The sequence below is a fragment of the Pleurodeles waltl genome, chromosome 3_1, assembly GCF_031143425.1.
Source record: "Pleurodeles waltl isolate 20211129_DDA chromosome 3_1, aPleWal1.hap1.20221129, whole genome shotgun sequence".
NCBI lineage: Eukaryota > Metazoa > Chordata > Amphibia > Caudata > Salamandridae > Pleurodeles > Pleurodeles waltl.
In genome coordinates, this window is record NC_090440.1 from 573464493 (window position 1) to 573484479 (window position 19987).

Genomic DNA, 19987 nt, shown 5'->3' on the forward strand with positions numbered 1-19987 from the left:
CGGTCCCAGAAGTTCCCGCAGTGGTTGACGGAGCTCCTGAGGAGGAGGCTCCCGAGCCAACTGGGGAAGACATTGCTACCCTAGGTGACCTACCTGAGCTTGCTGGCTGGCAAGTTGAGGGTGGACCCACCATGGAGGAATTCTGCAAGGCGCAGAAGGAATGTCCCACTCTAGAGGGTCTGAGGAAGCAAGCCTCAGACCAGGTGGCAGGTGAAGCCTCTGGCGATCACCACATATATTGGGAGAATGATCTCCTCTACAGTGAGCCTAAGGTTCCGGCCTTTGGGGCAGCACGTGCGCTGGTGGTCCCCCAGTGTTACCGAACCTTCCTACTGGGTCTGGCTCACGACATTTCCCTGGCAGGACATTTGGGGCAAGGCAAGACCTTTGACAGGCTGGTCACCCACTTTTATTGGCCCAGAATGAGGACAAACTCAGATAAGTTCTGTAGATCTTGTCCTACCTGCCAGGCCAGTGGTAAAGCAGGAAAAAGGGTTAAAATCCCCCTGATTCCAGTTCCTGTCGTTGGCACCCCCTTTGAAAGGGTGGGCATCGACATTGTTGGTCCATTGGACCCCAAAACTGCCCTAGGCAACAGGTTCATCCTGGTTTTGGTGGACCATGCCACCCGTTACCCAGAGGCAATCCCTCTGAGGACCGTAAATGCACCGGTGGTGACCAGAACTCTGATGGGGATATTTACCCGTGTGGGATTCCCAAAGGAGATAGTGTCTGACAGAGGCACTAACTTCATGTCTGCATACATGAAGTCTCTGTGGGATGCGTGTGGTGTTACCTACAAGTTCACCACACCCTATCACCCCCAATCTAATGGTCTTGTGGAGAGATTCAACAAGACCTTGAAAGGCATGATTGGTGGCCTCCCTGAGGCCATGAGGCGTAAGTGGGATGTCCTCTTACCATGCCTTCTCTTTGCTTACAGAGAGGTCCCCCAGAGGGTGGTGGGGTTCAGTCCCTTTGAGCTTCTCTATGGGTACCCTGTCAGGGGACCCTTAAGCATTGTCAAGGAGGGGCTGGAGAAAGCTCCAAAGGCACCCCCTCAGGATGTGGTCAGCTATATGTTGGCCCTCCGCAACCAGATGACCCGCTTCTGGAAAGAGGCCCAAAGTAACCTTGAGGCCAGTCAAGAGGTAATGAAACGCTGGTATGACCAGAAGGCCACCCTGGTAGAGTTTCAACCTGGAGACAGTGTGGGTAATGGAGCCAGTAGAGCCTAGAGCTCTCCAGGACCGCTGGTCTGGCCCATTTGAAGTAAAGGAGCGGAAAGGGGAGGCCACTTACCTAGTGGACCTCCAAACCCCTAGTAACCCCCTAAGGGTGCTCCATGTTAACCGACTAAAGGCTCATTTTGAGAGGTCTGAGGTCAACATGCTTCTGGTCACAGATGAAGGAATGGAAGAGGACAGTGAACCTCTCCCCGACCTCCTCTCTGCCCAAGAAGGTGATGGGTCAGTGAAAGGGGTCATTCTTTCTGACTACCTGACTCTAAACCAGAAAGGAGACTGCTATGAGCTGTTGGAGCAGTTCTCCCCCCTGTTCTCCCTTACTCCTGGACTGACCCACCTCTGTGTTCATGATATTGACACCGGTGACAGTCTCCCTGTAAAGAACAAAATTTACAGGTTATCGGATAAAGTAAGGCCAGCATCAAGGAGGAGGTCTCCAAGATGTTAGCTCTAAGGGTTATCGAGAAATCCAGTAGTCCCTGGGCCAGCCCAGTGGTGTTGGTCCCTAAGGCTACTGCCCCAGGTGCGAAGCCAGAACTCCGGTTCTGTGTGGACTACCGGGGTCTCAACTCAGTCACACGGACTGATGCTCACCCCATCCCCCGAGCTGATGAGCTCGTTGACGGGCTGGGCGCTGCCAAGTTCCTGAGTACGTTTGATCTTACTTCAGGGTACTGGCAGATCGCCCTGACTGAGGGGGCTAAAGAAAGATCCGCATTTTCAACCCCTGATGGCCATTACCAGTTCCGGGTGATGCCATTTGGATTGAAAAATGCCCCCTGTACCTTCCAACGGTTGGTTAACGGGGTCCTAGCTGGCAAGGATGCCTTCTGTGCAGCCTACCTGGATGACATTGCTGTCTACAGTTCCAGCTGGGAGGAACACCTGCTCCACCTCAAGGAGGTGCTTCAGGCCCTGCAACAGGCAGGCCTGACCATCAAGGCTAGTAAGTGCCAGATTGGGCAGGGTTCTGTGGTGTACTTGGGACACCTGGTGGGTGGTGGCAAGGTGCAGCCACTCCAGGCCAAGATTGAAACTCTCAAGGCCTGGCAACCACCTAGAACTCAAACTGAGGTGAGAGCCTTTTTAGGCCTCACAGGATACTACCGCAGATTTGTCAAGGGCTATGGTACCATTGTGTCACCCTTGACAGAACTCACTTCCAAGAAACAACTGAGGTTGGTGAATTGGACAGAGGCTTGTCAGAAAGCCTTTGACTCCCTGAAGGAAGCCATGTGCACGGCCCCCGTGCTCAAGGCCCCTGACTACTCCTAGGAATTTATCGTGCAGACAGACGCTTCAGAGCATGGCATAGGGGCGGACCTAGCACAGCTAAATGAGGAGGGCCTAGACCAACCAGTAGTCTTTATTAGCAGAAGGCTATTAGCACAGGAACAGAGGTGGAGTGCTATTGAGAGAGAAGCTTTTGCTGTGGTCTGGGCACTGAAGAAGCTAAGACCCTACCTGTTTGGGACTCACTTCCGGGTTCAGACAGACCACAGGCCCCTCAGATGGCTCAGGCAGATGAGGGGTGAGAATCCAAAACTCTTGAGGTGGTCCATTTCCCTACAGGGGATGGACTTTACGGTGGAGCATCGCGCAGGGGTTGACCACGCCAATGCTGATGGTCTCTCCAGATACTTCCGCCTTAGCGATGAGAGCTCCCAGGAGGTCGGGTAGCTCTCCCCACTTTCAGCTGGGGGGGAACACATGTTAGACCTGACAGCCTTAGGGTGGTCACCCCTAACTTTTTGCCTGCCTCCCTCCACTTTTTGGACACTGTTTTTGCTGGCTTTTAGACTCTGCGCACTTTACCACTGCTAACCAGTGCTAAAGTGCATATGCTCTCTCCCTTAAAACATGGTAACCTTGAATCATACCTGATTGGACTATTTAATTTACTTATAAGTCCCTAGTAATGTGCACTCCATGTGCCTAGGGCCTGTAGATTAAATGCTACTAGTGGGCCTGCAGCACTGGTTGTGCCTACCACTTAAGTAGCCCCTTTTCCTTGTCTCAGGCCTGCCACTGCAAGGCCTGTGAGTGCAGTTTCACTGTCACCTCGACTTGGCATTTAAAAGTACTTGCCAAGCCTAAACATCCCCTTTCTCCACATATCAGTCACCTCTAATGTGTGCCCTAGGTACCCCTGGAGCAGGGTGCTGTGTGGGTGAAAGGCAGGACATGTACCTGTGTAGTTTACATGTCCTGGTAGTGTAAAACTCCTAAATTCGTTATTGCAATACTGTGAGGCCTGCTCCCTTCATAGGATAACATTGGGGCTGCCCTCATACAGTATTGAAGTGGTAGCTGCTGATCTGAAAGGAGTAGGAAGGTCATATTTAGTATGGCCACAATGGTAATCTAAAATCCTGCTGACTGGTGAAGTTGGATTTAATATTACTATTCTAGAAATGCCACTTTTAGAAAGTGAGCATTTCTTTGCACTTAAATCTTTCTGTGCTTTATACAATCCACGTCTGGCTGGGCTTAGTTGACAGCTCCTTGTGCATTCACTCAGACACACCCCAAACACAGGGTACTCAGCCTCACTTGCATACATCTGCATTTTGAATGGATCTTCCTGGGCTGGGAGGGTGGAGGGCCTGCTCTCACACAAAGGACTGCTACACCCCCTACTGGGACCCTGGCAGACAGGATTGAACTGAAAGGGGACCTGGTGCACTTCTTAGCCACTCTTTGAAGTCTCCCCCACTTCAAAGGCACATTTGGATATAAAACAGGGCCTCTGCCCTACCTCAGACACTTGCTGGAGAAGAACCCTGAACCAGAATCTGCATCCTGCCAAGAAGAACTGCCTGGCTGCCAAAAGGACTCACCTGACTGCTTTCTACAAAGGACTGCTGCCTTGCTGTTGCCCTGCTGCCTTGCTGAACTCTTGTCTGACTTTAAAAGTGCTCTCCAAGGGCTTGGATAGAGCTTGCCTCCCGTTCCCTGAAGTCTCAGGACCAAAAAGACTTCTCTTTTTCACTTGGACGCTTCGTGCGCCGAAATTTTCGACGCACAGCTTGTTCCGTGGTGAGAAAAACGCTGCACACCGACGCTGATCGACGCGACGCCTTTGGGATGACCGGAACTTCGACGCACGGCCTCGCAAGGACAACGCCGCCCGACCTCCAGAGGAGAAATCGACGCGACGCCTGCCGTGAGAGCGAAACTTCGACACGCAGCCCCGCAGAACAACGCGCAGCCGGAAAACAAGCAGGAAAATCCACACACAGACCCAGGACATCTGGTAATCTCCGCGATCCACAGAAAGAGACTGTCCGCGCGCCGGAAAACGACGCACAACTTCCCCGCGTGGAAAATAACAACGCAAGTCCGTGTGTGCTGGGGAGAAATCGACGCACACACCATTTTTCCACGTATCTCTTCTTCTGTGGCCCTCTGAGGAGATTTTCCACTCCAAACCAGGTACTTTGTGCTTGAAAGAAACTTTGTTTGCTTTTTAAAGACTTAAGACACTTTATATCACTTTTCAGTGATATTTCTACAAATTCACATTGCAACTTTATTCGTTTTGACCTACAATTATCCTGATAAATATTATATATTTTTCTAACCACTGTGTGGTGTATTTTTGTGGTGCTATATGGTGGTATTGTATGATTTATTGCACAAATACTTTACATATTGCCTTCTAAGTTAAGCCTGACTGCTCGTGCCAAGCTACCAGAGGGTGGGCACAGGATAATCTTAGATTGTGTGTGACTTACCCTGACTAGAGTGAGGGTTTTTGCTTGGACAGGGGGTAACCTGACTGCCAACCAAAAACCCCATTTCTAACACATGATAATCAATATTCTAATTCATAATAACTATCCTCAGTGTGGATCAGCAAGCAGAGTCAGTCTTCGTCCTCAGGATATCAGTCGATCAGTAAGGCATCTGGATTCAGCATCAAAGTTCAGAAAACGCAAAGTCTTTAAGCAATAAAGTTAAGCACGTCTCTTGTCAAGATGCATAAGAAACTATTGACCTTTTGGCCGGAAGAAAATGGGCAATGAATCTGTCTTCTCTCAGCCCAGTCTCGTTAAATCAAAACCAGTAAAACTATTTCTCAAATCCATATTGGTCAATTAATCGCATACTCACACTTTGTCCAATAAAACTAAAACTCAAAATCTATGAATTCTACTATTACTCTGTTCACATGTCGTTCATTGGTTGTCCTGCAATGTCCTCATCATCCTGCTCATCAGGTAACAATATTGTTGCAGCTTCTACTCCAGTCAGTATCTCCATTGTTCTCCTCCTGAGAAAGTCAGTCTCACACACATTACACACAAATGTTCCATTTAACAATAACAGCATCTTCTAGCAGTCGGTTCTCATGAGAAAACTTCCAGTTATGAGCAGATTTAAACAATGCAAATAGAAAATCACAGTTTAACTCTCTAGGACAGCCATTTATGAACGTTAAGAAATACAGCTTTGACATGAGGCCTGGAAAGTAGGCCAAGACCTTCGCTAAGTTAAGGCCTATAATTAATAAAGCTGAGACATAATTCAAAACCTTTAATATGACATATTACTACTTTAGTCAAAACATATATTCAACATTTTACAGTATTAGAATATTAATAAGTAGACTTCGTGAATATTGGCGGCCACTCATCGTAATCACATTTTCAAATGCATGCATTATTTTTCTACGTTATCATATTTTCTACACAAACCCTTTACTCAGAATGCATGAACACTTAATCATTTTCATTAAAACACCTGCGCTAGCAGTATCAAATTATACCAAATGCAGAAGTGAAACTGAACTGGGACCCAAGCAAGCAGGACCAAGTCACCATATCCAGAACCTTTTCTTAGCTTCAGGAAAGAGGTCAGACAGATGAACTAACTTCCATACTCAAGTTGCTCCTGACAAAAGACACAGGGCCTGATTTAAGAAAAGTGTGCCCCTTAGCACCCCCTAATGCCACCATGTGTGCGCTGTATCTTAGATACGGCCCACCATAGCTGTGGTTAGGGAAACTAGCATCAACAGTTTTTATGCTAGTTAGGAGCTTCTCAGGACTAGCATCAAAACGTTTGACGCTAATCCTGTAAATCCCACTGAGGCCCCTTGGAAGCAATGGTGTGTCTGCTGTGGCGCAGGCATAATGTAGCGCAAAGGGTTCACTTTGTAAATGTGACACTGCAAATGTTGGCCTTGTTGGGCCACATTAGCATAATCAAAAATTATGCTAATATGGCGCAAGGAGGCGCTAGGGACTCTTAAATCAGCCCCACAGTTTTTAAAGTACAATCCATGCTTGAGAAGGATCTTAAGGACATTCCACCACTCTCAACTCACTTCTAAGAACTTTCTGATCACTCAGCACTAGAAGATAGATACCACTTACTGGTTCCTAAAACTAATCTTACTTGTTCACTATTCTCCTCAACACCAAGGTGCTACGTTCCCCCTCATGCATAGGGTTCACAAAAGTCTCTACTACCTCAGCCAGTAGACTAACAGGCTCGCTCTGCTGGGTCCTATTCTGATATTACGTTGCCTCCTAAAGCATATCAAGAGTGCAATGGACTTTAATACATGCAAGGAAAACATGCTCCAGTTAGATTGTAAAAGACAACAATACTTGGAATGTAGTGAGTCATTAACACACCTGGGCCCAGTGCATCACCTGCACTAATGACATTTATGCCACTGACCACTAGGTGCATCCGGGCTATTGTCATTTCTGCCTGCGGAGAGGTCAAGATACACTTCATTCACCTCAAGAGTCTCCACTAAGCCCAGTGCAGGTCTCTCATGGAATACTTGTTCGTAGAATCCTCTACTGCTACTAGAGCGAGCAGTGGCAAGTCAAAGGGTAATACAGACTCTCCTCCACGTTTCCTGCTCAAGAACGAGAAGCACTGGAACACCACAAGGCTCCGCCAACCTGCGTGCAGTGTCTATGTGGGTGTCTGTATTGTCAAGGTGCATGAGCTTTTTCTGAGGGATCTCTTCATCTGCTCATGGGTCCCACCATGGACTTCGAACACTGCTTGTTGGCACAGACTTCAATTATGGCATGTTCTCAAGTCCTGCAGGCGTCTTATTCTGTCAGGCTTACGCTTCTCAAGCTCTGTTAGATCTCAGTGGAGAAAGAACAGTGGCTTTCTACATTGTTCTTCCGGAAGCTTTTCTACCGTAAGAACGAGGTGATCCTGAACTTCCAAAGGCAATGGCTGCTACACCTGCAGGCCTAGTCCAAAAGCTGCACCTCTTCGTGAAAAAAACAAGCCTATTTTGCAAGAGTACCTGGCTGATTGAAACGTAAACAATTCAAGTAAACAGCCAAAGGACAGAAGGTACAGGTTCCTTCTCAGCAAAGGCAGACAATACAATTCATAATGCTCCAGAGTAATCATCCCCACAGCGGCCTCACTTGTTTTTCCCTATTTTTTCTGAAGCTTCACTGTCGTAGCTCCAATGTACAGCTACCTATGCCAACTAGTGCCTTAGGAGCTGATTAACGTAGCCACCACTGCAGAATTAGAGATGTGTTTGCCTACGATGTATGTTAATTCTAAACTGCTGAATACAACAGAACATGCCTTAGCAAATACCTCTTAAACTGTAGAACTATCCCAGACATTTGGCTAGCTCGTCTCTGCTCACTGAAGCTCTCTCTTGGCTGAGCTGAGTACTCGCCTTCTAGGTAATGGTGAGGCCTAGGAAAAACAATCCCAAGAATGACCTGACTGCCAAATGTCTTGTAGAGCTGCTGCTTTAGTTCTATCACCACGATAGGCCATGTTCATTGTCGCCTTTCATACTTTAACATCAGCAAGTTTTTTGGTCATATGGGGAAAGACGGAGGAAGAGGAAAACGAAAAAGCGTCACAAAAGGAGAAAGCTGCAAGAGTGAGCTGAAGGGGCAGGGAGTGGCTTAATCGATTGAAGAGGCCCTAGATGGCTTCAGAATTACGCTGCCTCAGTATTTCATGCTCGCACAATTAATTGAAGCAGCCGTGTGTGTCAGGGGAGAGCTGTGGACACCGGCACGTTCTTATTTACAAATTAAGCACTGACTAATTCCTTTAAGAATATCTTTCCAGAGTATTTCCCCTCCACTGAGGCGTCATGCTTTCATTGCTTAGGGTAGTTTAGACAGACCAAAAGGTATAATTCATAACACTCATGTAATTGCAGCAGGTAAGTTCTCTAAATCAATAGGGGGGGGGAGGATAAAAAGGGGGCCTAGTCTGTTCTTCATCCTTCCTTTCTGTTCCCCATCCATGAACAATTGTTCATTTTATAGCAAGCAATAGTACACACCCCTTGAATCAGAAGATTTAACCTTGTCCCATAGCCCATTTATGACCTCTTTGGCAGCACACCGGATTAGAGGCATTTGTTTATCCCAAAGGAGGACAGTGAGATGGTCTGTCTGTCAGCGAGGCCTAGAAGAAAATGTGGGGTGTTCTAGGAATGGTCGTATAAAACCAAAAACCAAATGCCAAATGCCATGTTTAACTTGCGTCTTAAGGCCTCTGGCATTGAACCTAATTAGTTTGTGATGGAATAAAAAAATGTTTTAACACCCCTGACATTAAAAGAGCAATATTGTACATGCAACTCTTAACCATGCTCTTCCAATTGGAAAAAAAACACCTTTACCCACTGGATTGCCCCAAGCCAATTAAATCAACCAGGCATAACGAGGAAAAATGTATGGGTTTCATAACCGCAGCAAGAATCAGGGCTCCCTACATCTCCAGGTCATACACACCAACCCTGAGCCCTCTTCCCTCCTGACTTCCTAACTACACCTGGAGGCCCGGAGGCGAGAAATCCGCAGCTGCCCTGAGCGGGTGTTGAAGAATGTGCTTTATCTTTCTGGCAAAGTGAATCCTTCTCCCAGGTGGCTGTGTGCATACTGAGTCTTCTCATATGTGCTGACACACAATGGCTCGGGCTTCGGCTATATCATTAGGCTATGGTTTCCTTCCCTCCTTCACGCATTTACCTTGTGCCTTCCGGTGATTCCACCCCCTCAAACCCTGCTTCCAAAGGAACTCTGACATGGAACGCTTCGGTTTCTTTGCTCAGCCCCAGAATGTCTCAGGCCTCCCTAAAGGGTCTGATAACCATGGTTTACTCCTGCCACACAAAGGTGACGCAGAAAGGATGGCCTTATTGCTATAGAATCGATTGCATGTGAATCTGATTATCAAACGGCCTGAATCCCCTCCTCCTACAACTATTGAGGGTGTCACGTCCTGATAAAATTGGCTTCTGTGGCCTTTGACTGATAGTTCAGGTTTAGCTTGGGCCAGTGTCATTAGTTCTTCCTTTTCCTCGAAGTAGTGATTTTGTATGAGGATGTCTGTACATCCTTTATTACCAGCTCCCTGGACCAAAGCTGATGGAATTCATCTAGTTTCAAGAGATGGTCCCTGACAAAGTACAGTGACTGGCTAGCCTATCCTTCCATCTCATGTCCCTCAACAGGGCATGGCAGGCCCCTATGAAACTTTAGTTTCTGTGTAATCCTCTCTCCAGGTCTTCATGTTTGGTTTGTGACTCCTATTCTGACAGTGTCTGGATGATCCCTCACATCTGGTGCTGTTGACCCAATTGTTCATCTATTGTGTTTTCAAGATCATCCTCTCATGAGCCAAGAAATACCCCTGTAGCCTCATGAAGCATGCTTTGAGGTCAGCTCTCATTGTGCTCTATTTTCCATAAGGAAGTGTTGTTGGACGTCTTGTGTGAGTAGTACATGGGCTAGTCTTTTTGTGATTTACCTGGCAAGTGACAATGTTTTTTGGTTAGCCTTGTTTTGCCGACTTGTGCTGCAGAAGATCCTTAACTGGCATTCCCATCAAGTTCGGTTTCTAGCCATCTCGTTATACATTTTGCTGGTGGTCTGCCTTCATGGAGCTCTCTGTTGGAATTCAAAGAATGTGCCAGGTACTTGTTTCCTGTGATATGAAAACTCAATGGATCACTTTCAACAGTGGTCAGTGTTGTACAAGTATTCTCAGCTGAAGTGACTGCTTAGGCTGCTTTCTTTCCCCCATTGGCTTTAGAGATGTGAAGGGATTGGTTCTTCTGGCACACAGAGGGCCCTGAGTATCACCTGCGTGCTGGGCTCTCTTTACTTGTGCTCTTGGCTCATCTGCTTGTGGTCATGCTGATCATTTGAACTCGACTGCTAGCATCAAGTGACGAGCCCCATCAACTCTTTGATCCATCTCAGTGCCGCCGTCTTCACTTCGGGGCAACTGTGACGCAAAAGCATTCATTTTGCAGTTTAAAGTAACTCCCTGGAAACACACCCACTGCATAACCCTGACAAGCCTTACCCCCGCGGTTGGAGCTTCTTTTAGTAGTTTTCCTAAAGCATTTCCTATATTGCTGTGGGATATAGCTCAGTTGTTCTCTTTCAACAATGCCTTACATTTGGGTGCATAGACTGATCTTTATGTAGATAAGTCTAAAATAACCTTTATGAAGCCTGCCAATTAAAATAACTCCACAGTGCTTGTAGAGGACACAGCTATGTTTTATGGAATTAAACCTTTCACTGATATGATAGCTAGGCACATAACTATTTAGACCATACTTAGGGATATGGTACAATTACATTTGCAGAGCTTAGTGTTCACCTACCTCTGCGATCCTATGCGTATTATGAAGGGAGATCATTCATTTTCTCCTAAAGGGTTCAAGTTCAATCTTTTCGATATCTTGTCAATATATGCAGATCTCCAGTTATGCAAGAATAAAATATCATTAGCTGTGTGGTGGTAGACCAATGCCCAGCAAATACTTTTTGTATTGATGGAAGTCTTTAGTATCGACAATGCCCTGGCCCTGAATCTGGAATTGATGGACAGGGCTAGCATGTGGTATAAGCTGATCCCACTGGGTACCAAAATTGCCTTCTCATTTCGACATCATCGTGGATCAAAGGTTTTTCAAATTGTACCCAGTCACAAAAGGCATTCTGTGACTGGGCCACATTTGAAAGAACTTTGTTGAATTCTTGGTGCCCTTCGATTGGGGAGGACAGTGTTCCTGACCTTTGCTTACATGAAGGAACATGTTATGCTGGGCTGCTGTCAAAGCCGAAGATACGTGCTTGGAACTGTGTCTTATGCATAGTTATACTAACAACAGCGTTATGTCTCTGACTGACGACTACATGTTGGTCTGAACTAGTGTTCACAATCTCGTAGATGGAGTTCGTAGAGTTCCTTTCAGAGCATATATATAGGTATCAGTTAACAGTTACATTACACACAGACTCTTCTCATTCAGCGCTTATCAAAAATGAGGCAGGATCCCTGTCTGAAGAAACACTTTTCTCCTGAGCTTAAAACAGCTTCTGCCCACTGAAGATTTGTTTGCCAAAATGGCAAAATACTCAACTTAAGTTTTATTACTGACAACATGCCTGAAACTGTAAGCCTCATGACTTGCCAGAGTTTACACAAACTCCTTTTAGCATTGACATTTAAGTTGAGATTGATAAACACCAAACCCTAGAGGTGCACAATATGCCAGTAATATGAGCGAACATGGGCCAAATGCGTAAGTACGCTTTAAATGAACACCAGATTACACAAGGTAAGTCAAAGGATCAGATTTAGAGTTTAGTGGAGAAGGTACTCGGTCGGTAAAGTACCCTCTACTAACGTGCACTCAACTACTTCATTGCCTGGCGAGGGTTTTGTGCTTTAGTACGGCGTCCTGGCCACTATACTGTAGTGATTCCATCTCTTCAGTGAACACACAAAAATCTCACCTAACTGGTGGTATAATTACACACAATATTCAGGTTAAGGCTGTCATTACTAGTGGTCGTCTAATTATGATGGGGCAGGAAAAAGTAGTTACCAGCGCCACTGGAATTATGAGATCTGCAGGAACAATGCAGCTCTGTTATGTTAACTTTTAACATGGAGATTTCGGCTGTTGAGATTTCGCCAGCTGTTAAAAACAGTTGAAGTGGAGGAAATTCCAGTCTAAAATGGGAAATTCCCATGGGGATTGAAGGCAAAATTAGCCATTCTCCCATTAACTCCTTAGTGGTCTAACTTGTAGTGGGCCAGACTTTTCCCCTCCCCGAGTTAATGATACCCCAGGTGCAGGTAACACCGGAGATGGGTATATACTGGCCTGTAGTAACGAGTGTTTTAGCTCCAAGTCTCACAATAGACTAAAATAGTGATGCGGCTCGGGTTTAAGAGGGTGACGTCCTACAGAAGTGTCAACAGGATAGTCAAGGCCATATCGTTGGCTTAGCAATGACTGACCTCGGTCACACAAGTGAAGAAGGGATCTGCACCTCTTCATTGCATATGACTGCAAATGATTCAGAGGAGATATACAAATTTTCATGGCTGGATAAACTTTTCAAAATGAACCCAATGTGCAGATTCTAGCCCATTCCCCTGTGTGAAAAAGTAACCCTCACTTATTAATAATGAAATCTATCAAACTCTGACTGATTTAAACTAAAAATTCAAAAGGCAATTTCATCACACATCCCATTCCTTCAGTCAAAGGTTTTCACCAATAATTTCACTGCCCTCTTCACCTTCCTGCTGCGTCCGCCCCACAAAATTATATTGTTTGTATTGTTTAAACAATCGTATTGGACTCCGATTTAAATCAGAAGAGTCATATTTACTGCTCATTATCTAGGAAACAGCAGGGCAGCCATAGCGTGAGGCAGGCAAGATAATTTTTAGGGGCGAGCGCAAAGCGCTCCGTCTCCTGCTGTAATCTCTCTTTGGGCTTCTAACCACACCCATGTCATGTCAGTCACTTTCATTGGTTCGTGGGCTTGCCTTTTAAAATCCACTTGCTTTCATTAGTGAAAGGCATGCATACGTCATGCCTTTTCCGGTGTTTAGCCCTCCTCGAGCGCACCGACCAACTACTGAAAACATACAAGGCTCGATGTTTTCCGTTTGGTTTCTGGACTATGTTTTCTCCTTATTTCGCAGCGCGATCTCACTGGGCAGTAGTCAAGCGCTTTGCATGACATTGATCCTGTTACATAGATAAATACACTTTTGCTGGTTACATGGATGATTGCACTTTTGCTGATAAGTTTCACTGAGAGCAAACTTTTATTTCCCTTTGTGTGTTTGCGGATGGCGGCCCTCAGCTTGCGTATTTGAAACTTTTACATTTCAGTTTAAATGGCAAGAAAAGTCTGGTTAGTTATGTTAAACTGTTTTACTTTTCATTTTCAATTTATGTGGCAAGAAAAGTCTGGTTAGGAGTTTACAATGCTAATAGCTCTAACTCGAGCAAACACTGGACCCATTGCATTGCAAATGCTTGTTTAATTTAGTTAGTACTATCGACCTCTAAATGTCTTACATTCTACTCAAAGGCAGACTGCCAGCATTTACAATATTATGAAGTATTATTGCTTTCTAAATGTCTTACAGTCTACTCTATGTCTGACTTCCAGTATTTATAATATTACGAACATGTACCACTTGTCATGTCCTGTCTTTTGCATTCTGCTAGACATGCTCAATCATATCTATAAAAATCTTACAGCACTTACTGTTAATATTGAGCCGGGGCAGCTCCTCCAATATTGCAGAGGGCGGAGGAGAGTCACTCCCCCCCCCCCCCCGCCTGCAACAACAGCTGCAAAACTTTTACAGTAAAAACATCATAAACTATGTTTATGATGTTTTTTTTTTTTACAAAAGGGGAGGGGACATGGGCATGACAAGGACAGAGGAGGAGTGCACAGCACTCCCCCTCAGCGCACATGTAGGTTTGGCCAGCTGTCTCGGGCCAGCCAAACATACATGCGCACTAGGCCCTCTTCCAACCCGGCAACGCAGTGCCGGGTTGGAGAGAGCAGGCAGAGGCTCCCACTCTGTCTTGGAGCGCCTGTCCAATCCTAACACTGCTTTCAAGCTGCCAGCAGCATGAATGCTGTGGTAGGATTGGATGCAGGGCAGGGTGTAAGCATGTCCCTGCAGATGAGGAGTGGTTCAGAGGAGGCACAGCACAGTGAAACAGGTAAGGTTTGTTTTTTTGGGGGGGTCATGCCTCCCCTCCCTCCACACCTCCATGCCATGCTGCCCCACCCCTCTCCCTCCCTTGAGCAACAACTGATACGGAGTCGTGGTAATCGATTTTAGAATTTCCGGTTCCTGGTTGCAAGTGTAGGGCAGATCGAGCACATAACACATCTTCTGCATAGCACATTTTAGCTAAGATTTTTTAGTTCAAACCCATCGCCCTTTCCCTTATTGAAATTTCCACTGCTCATAATGAGCCAGAATATTAGAAATATGTTGAAACCCAAATAAGGCACATTTCTCCAGTTTATGTAGAACTCTTATTTTGATATGAACTCTGACAGGTCATTCTGGAAAGAGGTAACTTGATCTGATATTTTTGAGAACCGCAATGGTTGGTAAAGGTCAATATCAGACCCATATTTGTTCTTTAGGAAAAAGAATGTGAAGACATTTTATGGGGGTTGGGTAGGGTTTGGGGGGCACTGAACAAAAGGCACTGCTGCACAATCTACAGTGAAAATACAGTCATAGTGTGTGAAGGAGCACTTCCAGTATTTCAAGAATGTCCATGGATTATGTAAATAGCAATAATTTATCATTTTTCTTTTGTTTCTAGTGCTGGTGTTGGAAGAACAGGAACTTTCATCGCCCTTGACCATATAATTTTCCAAATGGAAATAGAGAAAACTATTGACATATACTCAATAGTCCACAATCTCAGAATGCATCGTGCATTGATGGTGCAAACCGGGGTAAGACTGATGGATATGTTGTTTTTAAAAATTCAAAAAAGGGAGGCCCTCTGCTGCAGCCGAAACTTTCCCACGGCGGGGCAGCATTGTTCGCTGCATTGGCTTGCCTGGTTCTGTGACCATGTTCTCTGTTTCCGTTTCTCACTTCTTAGCTATTGCTTGATTCCAGAGATCCCAAGGTGAGACCAACGGGAAAAGGGACAATGATAATGCTGCCAAGCTGCTAGACAGAGGTGGGGGTTTGAAGTGGAGGACACAGAGGGAGAAACACATTTGCATGTTATTAATTTTATCTGATCCCTATATGCACCAGGTTATAAGCAAAGCGTTAGTAGCTTGCTAAAATGAGAACGTTTGAAACGATGATGGTGAAGCAGACAACTCCGTTTTTTGTCACTCTTAGGGTCACTCTTGAAACTAGGAGATCAGCATGAAACCTCCATCCTTTTGAATTGGTTACATGAAGATGAAACCCTATAGATTGTAACCATTCCACCCACATATCTCTAAAAGAGTATTCTATAATCATACAGACTAGATTACACATTAGATGGGTATGCAATAAACCTCTGTCCAACACCCAGACCTGGGTTAGTTGTCTACTCTCCTCCATAGGCAGTGGTGCAACACTGGACTAAAAGCATTTTCAGTACTGATCTATTTTCAGTACTCCCCCAGAGCAGGATATGGGCTGTTGAACAGGCACCTCCCCTTAGTAGTGCTGCAGGATTTGCTGTAAACAGCAAACTGCGAGTGCTCGAGCTCCAGCAGGTAGAGGCAATCTTAGATCTATTCATTTATTTCCTATATATTGAGTATAGATGGTGGAAGCATACACGGGTTTCCAATGGGGATTCTGAAGCTAATTCTCAATCAAACCCGCAACTAAGCGGAAATTCACAAATCACAATGCTTAAAGACAACAGAGGAAGAATAGATGACATATAACTGCACGCACACAAAGGAGACATTTTTGAGGCGATTTACCGATATAATTCAACAAATGCATTACACAAATTCATCAAAAATCGTACTAGTTCCAGTTCTGCATTTGTACACTTCAAATAAATATTACGTTGTTGACAGTAGGTTTAACTGAGACAGAAATAAGAGCAAAAAAAAGTGATAGGTTGCAGTTCAGCCCATCATCGTTTTGCACGCTGTATATTCTGTGCCAATTTAAACAAAATTACATTGTCTTTAGTTATGACTTGGATTCCTTAGTTCAGAGTCTTACCCACGTAGAAATTCATTAAAGACTTCTAACTCCTGACAAAGCAGCAATGTAGCCTTGAGAAGTCTTGGAGTATATTTCCTGAAAAGACATGTTTGCTCAGATTAGTAAACATGATCCCTAACCAACCGTGGTTGGGGAAAATAGTTCCTGTACTAATGGTAGAACAAATATATGGATGCAAACAGAGCCTCCCGTTTTTTAAAATGTCTTTTTATGTTTATTTGCATTGAAAGATTTGATGCATTTAAACATTTTTTTTACATATTGTAATCAAAATAATCTGCCGAGATGGTACAATATGTTAGGTTATGAGGTATCATAAACGTTTTTGGATGACTGGAACACATTACTCTGAAGGGGAAGGAGTACACATTATTGGAGATAGACCGGAAAAAGAAAGCATGGGTTTTCATTGGGTGTAACAGTTGCAAATGTTTTTGTAATTTAAACTAATGGTTTCTTTACTTCTAATTTCAGGCACAATATATTTTCTTGCATCAGTGTGCTGTGGACATGATTAATGCACAAAAACAAGCAGCTGATTCTCTTGTATATGAGAACCAATATCCAACCTCCATCTATGAGGTCATGCCATCGCGATCAACCTCCAGGCCCATGCCACCCAGCAGGCCTGCCTACCGATGAAGGACGAATTTTTTAAACTTTAGTGCCCCAATTTTCTCTTTACAATTGTCAACATTTGGTCACAGAATAAGAAAATGCAGCTGCATACTTTTACGAGAACTGATTTTTTTTCTTCATTTAATATAGTATCATCTTTTCACTTAAAGGTACAACACACCATTACATTTTGCTCCATATGACTGGGATGATAAATGTAATTGAAATGTGAATTGCTTAATCTAGTGGTTTGGTTTACTGCTGAGCACACACTGTATCCCAGTAACTTAAATGAAACATATGTACATTTGTAGAAAGGACAGTCTATTCTGTAATTAAGACATTGTTAATAATGTATTTCAATAGAGTCTTGGTCTTTGCATACTTTTCTCTTGGGATAGGGAAGTACTGGACACATTTGTTATACTATGTAATGTTAATTGTCTTCAAATGCAAAGTGCACACGTATATTCCAAGTGGCCTCTTGGATCATGCACCCATTGAATTCTCCAGAATTTGGCTACTGAATTAGCCCTGCGACATGTTGAAAAATCAGAACTGAGCTAGTAATTGTTTTTGGATTACTGACCTCTTCGGCTAATTTCGTTGTATACAAAGATAAGGTCCTCGGAATATTCAACATATGGTTTTTGAGGAAGCCTTTCTCGTTAAGTGGCCTAATTAATTCATGGATGCAAGTGTTCCAATTTTTCTGTGGACGAATAATGTCCCACTTCATATGTTAAAACTTCGTTTTAAGAACATTTTAGTTGTTGAATATAAGTTGTGGTGTTAATTTTCAAAAGCAGAATTTTGCCAAATGATGGCATCCCGAATGCTGCTGTGGTAAATGTGGTGGTGCTTAGAGTATGGTTGGCATGCTATTATTTGAACACTCAAGGCAATTCTAACTCACATCTTATGCTCCTCTGTTCTGAAGAGGCAAATGCTCAGACAAGTCACAGGGAGAGATGGTCTCCCTTTCATATCAATGCACTTTGAACAGTTTGCATTTACTTTCAAAACTCGGAATTTTACAGAAACTGCACTCAAGGAAGCTAAACAGAAAGAGAACAGGAGGGGTTCGAACAATCGGCATGGAACTAAAATGTACTTTCAGTACTTTCTGAAACATTCTCAAATGACTGGTACACAAAAATGAATTAATGCTTTCCTTCTGACAGTGCCCAATGTGTAAAGAAATAACTGCTTGGACCCTTGTCAGGAGGCATCTGCAGTTTGCACCACCTATTGCTCCTGCAAGCACTGCCAGTAACAGTACCAACACAGCTACTAATCAAGTGTGACAATTAAGACTATTCTAAACCAACCAAAGCTATAAGAATGGTTTGGGTGGTAGGTATGCGTCATTCTAATTGTATATTGAATAACAAAACAATTGTTGTTGTGGTAATTTCTAAATTAGACTAACTGCACCATCATATGGCAGATGACACAAGTGCCAGTGCTGACAACTAAGTGAGCACTGGAAACCACTGGCTCAAATTAAGCACTGCCTTCTGGACTTAAGATAATTAAATAAAAGTTCAAGAACACTGAGAAATTCGAAGACACTATGGGGGTCATTCAGACCCCGGCGGGCGGCGGGAGCCGCCCGCCTGGAGGGAACCGCCATATGGCCGCTCCGCGGTCGAAAGACCGCGGAGGCCATTCTGGCTTTCCCACTGGGCTGGCGGGCGACCGCCAGAAGGCCGCCCGCCAGCCCAGCGGGAAACCCCTTCCCACGAGGAAGCCGGCTCCGAATGGAGCCGGCGGAGTGGGAAGGTGCGACGGGTGCAGTTGCACCCGTCGCGAATTTCAGTGTCTGCTGAGCAGACACTGAAATTCTTTGTGGGGCCCTCTTACGGGGGCCCCTGCAGTGCCCATGCCATTGGCATGGGCACTGCAGGGGCCCCCAGGGGCCCCACGACACCCCATACCGCCATCCTGTTCCTGGCGGGCGAACCGCCAGGAACAGGATGGCGGTATGGGGTGTCGGAATCCCCATGGCGGCGCAGCAAGCTGCGCCGCCATGGAGGATTCCTGGGGGCATCGGAAAACCGGCGGGAGACCGCCGGTTTTCCTGTTCTGACCGCGGCCAAACCGCCGCGGTCAGAATGCCCTGCGGGGCCCCACCAGCCTGTTGGCGGTGCTCCCGCATCCCCGGCCCCGGCGGTCCTTGACCGCCGGGGTCGGAATGACCCCCTATGTCAAGATCTGAAAGATGCACCACATTTGGCTTGTGTGTTGAATACCATAAAACTAGTCACAATACTTTTCTGTATGTCATTAATTTGAAACTAAACCACATAGAAATCTAGTGGAATCATATGAGTGTTGTATAAATACCTTTCAGTGCAGTTCTGCGGTTACAGTTGTTGAAGTAACATGTTAGTAACATGTGCCTGTGTCATAACATCATCGTTCTAAATGAACTCATTGTGATGACAACGGTGATGGTGAGTACGACAGCGATGAATATGTTTGCCCCAAAATGATTTTACTGCTGGAGCGGAATGTGTACCAAAGAAGTCGCCAGACTGGAGGTTACATGGTAACTATGTTACACAGAGGGCTGAAGCTCACTCATATGCTAAGGGTGCTTTGTACAACCAAGAGAGTCATTTCTGTTGGCTAGGTGGAGATCTGACTTTGGCATTGTTTGCCTATACATTGTTCCTCGTTGAATGTACAATATGTTCAAGTTTTCTTCTGAATACTCTGAAAAACGTATATCTGTTCCTGAAGTTGGCTTGATCCCATTGAAAGAATGAATAAAGTAAAATTGGAAACCCACTATTGCATTTTGAAATAAAAAAGAGAGAGACAGTGTGTGCTTGTGTGTGTGTGTGTGTGAATAGCGATCTCTACATGTCTTGTTCAGGACCATAATCTCACAGCAAGTCTCCAAATGGCAAAAGGATGTCCCACTGTCTTGCTCACAGTCTAGTTGATACACCTCTAAGGGACAAGATTTCGTTTGGGAGGCAAATCTAAAGCCAGTGATTGTACTCCTTGTCTTAAAGTTTTTACCATAATTGCATAAGTGCTGTAATCACTTGGATTTATGGTTCATAGTCCATAAATTG

General features: G+C 45.0%; 1 protein-coding gene across 1 annotated transcript in view; it reads left to right on the forward strand.

Moving 5' to 3' along the window:
- LOC138283517 (uncharacterized) overlaps positions 1–19713 on the forward strand; it is a 471678-nt gene extending 451965 nt beyond the window's left edge. Inside the window, exons 71-72 of the mRNA XM_069221456.1 lie at positions 14905–15040; positions 16755–19713. Coding sequence (XP_069077557.1) covers positions 14905–15040; positions 16755–16922 — 304 coding nt within the window. The 3' untranslated portion in view covers positions 16923–19713. The remainder of the gene's footprint in view (positions 1–14904; positions 15041–16754) is intronic.
- The last annotated feature ends 274 nt before the right edge of the window (positions 19714–19987 follow it).